General features: G+C 29.2%; 1 protein-coding gene across 1 annotated transcript; it reads right to left on the bottom strand.

Annotated features, from left to right (window-relative positions):
• Nucleotides 1-5819: 5819 nt before the first annotated feature.
• Nucleotides 5820-6722, bottom strand: LOC136078744 (uncharacterized). The gene has a single exon (XM_065794539.1). It carries the CDS (start codon nucleotides 6720-6722, stop codon nucleotides 5820-5822), a length of 903 nt encoding a protein of 300 aa, XP_065650611.1.
• Nucleotides 6723-8085: the final 1363 nt, after the last annotated feature.

The raw sequence follows: 8085 nt of genomic DNA, 5'->3' as shown, positions 1-8085 counted from the left end.
AAATTGAAGATGGTTATCCAGTTGATATATTGTTCCTAGATTTTGCAAATGCGTTCGATACGGTGTCCCACCATCGACTATATAAAATTTCTAACTATGGAATAAAAGGCAATTTTTTAAATTGGATTGAATCTTTTTTTTAAAAACAGAAAACAAAGAGTGGTAATGGGTGAGGCTGTATCAGATTGGTGCAAGGTCTATAGTGGTGTGTCACAGGGTTCTGTATTGGGTCCTCTTCTCTTTCTGTTATATATCAATAATCTTCCTCAATGTATCTCTTCAATATCAAAACTATGCGCTGATGATACTAAAATCATATCTGTTGTAAAAGAACATAATGATCTAATTAATATGCAAAATGACATTAGTTTGTTAACTGAATGGTCAAATGTATGAAAGATTGGCAAAGTTGGGTCTCACAATTCTGGAAACAAGACGTACAAGAGGTGATCTTATTGAGTTTTTCAAAATAACAACTGGGATTGATAAGATATTGTGGTATAAAGAGCTTCATAAAGCTTCTTCCCAAAGTCTAAGAGGTCATTCAATGAAATTTTAAAGAGAATTTGCAAAAACAATCCTGAGACACAATTTTTTTACGAACAGAGTGATACCTCATTGGAATGCTTTACCTAAAAAAGTGGTTTCTGCAATGACAGTAAATTCTTTTAAAGCTAGACTAGATAAACATTTGTTAACGGCTGTTAAAGTATAAATTTTAAACTTTATGCTCCGCAACAACAGTCGTTACAGTAGCTTGTATTACTATTACTATTACTACATACAGTAGCGTGCAAAAGTAACCGGACAAGCGCATAAATTGAGATAACTTTTGAATGAAAAGTCAAATTTCTTTCAAATTTTCACTGGAATGTCAAAAAATTGATAACGATTCTAAAAACAAATGAATTTTTACTAAATCTCAGCAATCTAATCTTAAAAGTTCATTTTATTGAAATATGCGCGTGCAAAAGTATCTGGGCAGTACTAAAATAATAAAATTGCAATACTTTAGTCGGCTTTTATGTAATGTTTAAAAACGGTAAACAAAGCATAGAGTATTTTTAATTAAAAAGAAGATTGTTTTGAATAAATTTTAAAAATGACAAAGCGAAAATATACAAGTTTAGCTAACAAAAAAGCAATATTGCGTGCAATTGAACAAGGCAGAACTACAAGAGACATAGTGGATCAGTTTGATATAGGAAAATCAACAGTAGCAGATATATATAAAAGATATAAGGAAAGAAATAACAATAGAATCTCTCTAAAGTCAGGAAGGCCTCGAATTACATTTGAAAGACAAGATAAAATTTAAGTTCGTGCCGCAAAAAATGATCCACGCAAAAATGCTGTCTTGTTAAATGCTGAAATGAAAAAAATTTATATTGTAAAATGTAGTGTTGACACACCCAAGCGTCGTTTGAGCTTTGCAAATCTATTTGAAAGACGTCCTGCAAAGAAACCTTTTATTTCTATGAAGAATCGAATAGTACGCTTTAGATTTGCTAATGAACATTTGAATTGGTCAAGAGAACAATGGTCGAAAGTGCTTTTTAGTGATGAATCTAAGTTTATGTTATTTGGATCTAATGGTATTAGATATGTTCGTCGACCAAAAGGCCATAGAAACGATCCTAAATACCAGCTATCAACAGTAAAGCACGGGGGTGGAAACGTTATGGTATGGGGTTGCTTCAATAGAGATTGTGTTGATCCAATCCATTTGATTGATGGCATAACGGACAAAAATATGTACAAAGATATTAGTAAGGATGTTAAGCTACCATATGCTAAAGACAAAATGCCTCAAGGATGGATATTTCAGCAGGATAATGACCCAAAGCACGCTTCAACCCATGTGAAAGACTTTTTCAAGATCAAATAAATTCGACTAATGGAATGGCCTTCGCAAAGTCCTGACCTTAATCCTATAGAACATCTACGGGAACACTTTGATCGACAAATTTCAGGTTGTAAACCAAAAAGTAAGCATAATTTATTTAAAATTCTGAAACAAGAATGGGAAAAAATTGGCAATAATGAGATTGTGAAGCTGGTGGACTCAATGCCTTGTCGCTGTCAAGCAGTAATCAATACCAAGGGTTTCCCGAGGAAGTATTAAAGAAATTTACTTCAAATTACAACATTTTTAATTTAAAAAATGTTTTTAAAAAAATCTACTTCAAGTATTTTTTTCTGCCCGGATACTTTGACACGCGCATATTTCAATAATATGAACTTTTAAGATTATATTGCTTAGATTTTATTTATTGCAAAGTTATCTCAAGTTATATATATATATATATATATATATATATATATATATATATATATATATATATATATATATATATATATATATATATATATATATATATATATATATATATATATATATATTATATATATATATATACACACATATATATGCATATGTATATATATATATGCATATGTATATACATACATACATATATATATATATATATATATATATATATATATATATATATATATATATATATATGTATATATGTATATACATACATATATGTATGTATGTATACACACACACACACACACACACATATATATATAAATATATATACATATATATATATATATATATATTTATATATATATATATATATATATATATATATATATATATATATATATATATATATATATATATATATATATATATATATATATATATATATATATATATATATATATATATATATATATATATTAATACGAAAGCAACGAACTCTCTTTATACAAGTAATTATTTATTTTGAGAAATTTTCACTGGGTTATGGACACCAGCATCATCAGCTCGTAAAATATTACAAAATTTTTTGAACGTTAAAAAACAGTTTAATAGAAAAACTTTTTTTAACTGACGTCAGCAGTTGAATGGCTTCTTTTTTCGTTATGCAAGACACAGTTTGTAGATTTTTGACCTAACCCCAACGAAAACACCCGGAAAAATCCTTTTGAGGGATGATAGTACATACCAATAGGAGTTCATAGCAATAAATCTTAAAATTAGGGATTACCGTCTGATTGATTTTTCAGAGGAGTCCTCAAGTTTGTTCAGAGGATGTTGCTCCTTTCCTCTCAGTTTACCTATTTGACAGGTCAAACAATCACAAATAAGTGATGAGCGAGTTGAAGGCTTTTTTGAGATGTTTTGAAAGTTGAAAAGTGTTGGAACTTTTTTCATGGAGCCATCCAATTTTCCAAGTTGAAATCTGAAGTTGACACAAATTCCTAATGGAACCCTGTCATCATTGAATTCTAAATCAGGTTCAATGAATTGAAGAATCTTTTCCTTTGCCGCAACTGTCAGTTCTCTATCACTTTTTTTCATGCACACAACACATACAGATTTTCTGCATTCATCATGTGTTTTTGATGCATTAGGCATTTTGGTGGTAATGAGTCAAAAGTTAAAGCTTAGTCAAGCTTTTCAAGAGCCATTTCCCAAAACAAAGCGTTGTTTTTCCGTGTGACTAGATGAGATCGTCAAAAAATCGTTTTTCAGTGTGACACGATGGTTGTAAAAGATATTTTTCAGCGTGACATTATGGTAGACAAAATGCCGATTTTTTGTCTCGAATTTTGAAGGTTAAAAACGCGTTTTTGTAAAAATATGAATAAGATAAGAGTTGTTTAGAATTTTATGTAGAACATTTTTTGTTTTATAAAGTTTTTTGTAAAACTAATTATTGAATTCGGAAAATAAAGAAAACTAACTTTCACTCTAATTTAGAACTTCAAACGCAAAAAAGTTCCACGGATGGTAATCCCTGGTTTTAAGATTTATTGCTATGAACTCCTATTGGTATGTACTATCATCCCTCAAAAGGATTTTTCCGGGTGTTTTCGTTGGGGTTAGGTCAAAAATCTACAAACTGTGAAGAATATAAAAAATGGAGTCTAAAATTTAGTTTTGACAAATTACCCATTATCGAGATTTATTCCACCATTTGATGGGAAACATTGGTGCCTCTGTATTTCGAGTGCTTCTCGTACTTTACGGTCGAACTTTTTTGTTTCAACTTTAAGAGTTTTAGTTTTCTCCCAATTTATTTTTTCAGAGCAAAACTTGCTATGTGTTGCAATTGCTAGTAATAGTAATAGTAATATATTTAAATAAGTCCTCGTAGATAAAATGACAAATAATTAAAAAACAAACAAACAAAACCAACAAATTATACAAAAATTTATGGTTTGTGAAATATAAACTTGAAGTAAAAAAAAAAAGCAATTGTTATTTATAGCAAGTAAGTTGATATCAAAATTGGGAAAAGGGGAAAAAAGATTGCTTTCATTTAATTAAAGTTTACATCTATGACAAATAGTATCTAAAAAGCCAATATTTGTAGCTGCTAAAGCACGAATTAAATAATAAACGTGCAGCTCTTCTTCAGTAAAAAATGTACTGTTTGCAGCTGGAGAAAAAAAAGACTTGTCAATTTTATTCTTAAATGCGTTAACTGACGGAACCTTTTTGCATGCTGACGACAAGTTATTCCAATCATTGACAGTACAATTTGTAAAAAAAATGTGACGAGCATTATTATATGTGAATTCACGCATTAGGACGTTGGAAGATGATCTGCGAATTTGCAACACATACAGGTTGCAAACGTGTTGCAACCTGTATATGTTGATTCCATTTTAGATCATTAGATATGAAAATACTCAGGTCCTTCTCAATATCCGTTCCCTCAAGAGTAAGCGATGTATTTCCATCATTTATTACATATTCATGATTACTATTTCCATAACCAAGGTGCATAACTTTACATTTTGGAACATTTGACTCTATCAGCCATTCCTTTGACCATTCTGTGACAATGTTTAAATCATTTTGTAGGATCAGGCGATCAGCATCGTGAAACTCAGGTCTTATTTCTTGTAACAGTTTAGTATCGTCAGCATAGATTTTATGAACTGATTTTAACTTATCCGTTAAGTCGTTTATATAAATGATAAATAATGATGGACCAAGTACAGACCCTTGAGGAACTCCGCTTAGAACATCGGTCTAGTCGCTAGAGTGTTCACCTAAAACAGTTCGTTGTTTTCTACTAATCAAAAATGACTCAATCCATTTTAGAACATTGCCATTAATCCCATATGCTTTCAATTTATGAAGTAGTCTACGGTGAGAAACTTTATCAAACGCTTTCGCGAAGTCCAAAAATGCAATATCGACAAAATTTCTTTTACTTAACTCTTTCGTGATGTAATCGACACTCTCCAATAAGTTAGACGTGCATCCTTTTTTGGACATAAATCCATGTTGATTATATGAGATGCAGCTCGTTTTTTCAAGTTATCTGTTCCCTGATAATCTTTTCCATTACTTTACATGGAGCTGATGTGATAGATACTGGTCTGTAATTAGCGGCATCAAGACGAGTTCCTTTTTTAAACAACGGTTGCTGACTGATAATGTTTGCCATCATTTAAACTTTTTTGGTGTTGTTGAATTCTTGTTCTAATTTGTAATTTTGTTTCTCCTACATATTTTTTTGAGCAATTGCATTCAACTAAATATGTACCAGGCTGGCAATTTTGGGGCAATCTAGATTTGTTTTTACATGTTAATAATGTTCTTAAATTAGGATTTGATTTAAAAACTACTCTATAGCCAACTTTTCTAAATATTTTCCTTAACTTTGGTGATAGTGAAGGTATCCACGGTAATAATACTGTGGGAAAGCATTGTTCTTGGATTGAATTCTATTGTTCTTTAGGGACCGTTTTTTCCTAATTTGATTTGCAATACTTTTTAGTTAGCTTTCGGTGTACCCATTTTCCTTAAAAGCTTGAATAAGAAAGTTTATCTCATTTTTTAAATGTGTAACACTGCATATGGAGTATGCCCTGTGAACATAACCTTTGAATATTGCGCATAAAATTTCGTCGTGATTCGAGTGCGGTTTTATTTGAATATTTGTAATGGCTTCTTTTCTGTAGACTTTAAACTCAAACTTACCTTTGCTGTTATGTATTATTGTTATATCTAGGAAATTCAGAGTTTTGTTATGGCTTTCTGTCTCAATTGTGTATTGTATTGCAGGGTGTTGTTTATTTAGGATTATTTTGAATTTCTCTGTTTCTTGGATGTTTGAAAATCTAGCATGGCTATCATCGACGTATCTTAAATAGGATTTTAAGTCGAGAGGAGGATTTAATGTCTTTGCAATTTTGAAGGCATTTTCTTCGTGATGTTGCAGAAAAGATTCTGCCAATACAACCATGAATGAAAGACCAATAGGACCGGAATTCTCCAATTCATGGATCTCGTTGTTCCACAAAAAGTAGCAACGATGTAAACAAAGATCAATAAGTGTTTTAGTTTCTGATATAGTAAGCTTGGTAGAACATCTGTAGGAATCATCTTTATCTAATTGATCTGTAAGAATTAAAGTAGTGGGATCTTTAAGTGGGATAGATGGATACAGGTTTATTACATTGAATGAAACTTGAACTTCGTTTACGTCTACATTCCATGAGTTTGTTTTGTTAATAAAATCAAAAGAATTTTTCAAACGTGTATAATTTTTATTTATGATAGGTTGTATTGCTTTAACTAAGTAGTTAAATATTCCATAATTAGGTGTGCTGATAGTTGATATAACTATTCTCATATGGTAAGCTTTTTCAGGCTTATAAGCCTTAATTATACCATACATACGAGGTGGGATTGGATCACTTGGATATATAATGTCATATTCTGTTTTTGAAAATCTTTTTTTTTATTAAGTAACTTGACTTATGTTAAGATTTACTGTTACAATGGAAGTAAGTTTTAAATAATATTATTATTTAAAACTTACTTCCATTGTAACAGTGAATCTTAACATCATACCTAAATTGATATCAATAATTTTAATTAACTATAAGGTTATTTATTTATCAAAACAATGATTGTTTTGATAAATAAATAACCTTATAGTTCATTAAATTTTTGGATATCAATTTAGGTATGATGTTTAGATTGATTTAAATTTATATAGATTTTTTTGACTTGATTTATGAAAAAATAGTTGAGATGAAGAAATTTATAATTGGTATTTAACGTTAAAAGATGCCTCTAATAATGCATTATGTTGTAAATTATATTGTATATTGTATATACATTATATTGTAAATTTTGCAGTGATTTTAATGTTAAGCTCCTCTGCTATGAAAAACAATTAGCTAAAAAGATAAATAGATTAGTTGATAATATCAAAAAAATAAAGAAACAACGCAAAAATAAAAAGTTGGATTTGTTATTAAGTGAAGCCTTTATTCCACCTGTGACAAATATTCCTAATAATACATCTATTAGTTCTGAAGTTTGTAAAGAAACAATCCTTATCAGTGAAAACAAAATGCTCAAAAAAGAAAATAAAAATTCAAAAAGGAAACTTGAATCGATGATGGATTTAGAATTTGATTTTAAGCATCTAAAGGATTTTGAAGATATGTCAAGCAATCTGCAAATACTTATTTCAAAAAACTCTTTAATTGAAAGTGAACTAAACAATGTTAAAAAACTTTATTGTGAAAAAGAAGAAAAGCTCAATATTATTGAAAACAAACTATTTAAAGTCCAAAAATAAATCATTTAATGTTAGAAATTTGAATAAAAAAATAAAATATCGTAATACTCAACTGGAAATTAAAAAAAATGAAATAAATTTATTAAAAAAAGAAACAAAATATAAAATATCGCAATTAAAAAAAAAAAATAGAAGATATTACTTCAGTTCTTGAAAATTCCGATATAAACATTTCTGAATTAAAAAACGAGAAAATAAAGCTGCAAAAAAAAGTGAGTCATTTAAAAATTATTTTGCAAATAAAACCAACTATATTAATGACTGCAATATGAAAGATGTTATAAGTTTAGAGGATGAAGTTGTTTCGTTATGTAATAAGACAAACATTTTAAATGAGGAGAATCAAGAACTTCAAAAGTTGGTTCCTTTGTTAGATGACGAGGAAGTAATAACATTTGAAGATGGCAGATATAGCGATAACATTTGAGAAACTATCATGAAACTTCTT

The sequence above is a fragment of the Hydra vulgaris genome, chromosome 03 (genome assembly GCF_038396675.1).
Source record: "Hydra vulgaris chromosome 03, alternate assembly HydraT2T_AEP".
NCBI lineage: Eukaryota > Metazoa > Cnidaria > Hydrozoa > Anthoathecata > Hydridae > Hydra > Hydra vulgaris.
The sequence above is the reverse complement of the archived record's forward strand: the minus strand, read 5'-3'. Positions and strand labels throughout refer to the sequence as shown.

Bases quoted from the DNA above. Each gene is read 5' to 3' on its own strand.
- LOC136078744 (XM_065794539.1), bottom strand. From the start codon at position 6,722: ATGTATGGTATAATTAAGGCTTATAAGCCTGAAAAAGCTTACCATATG.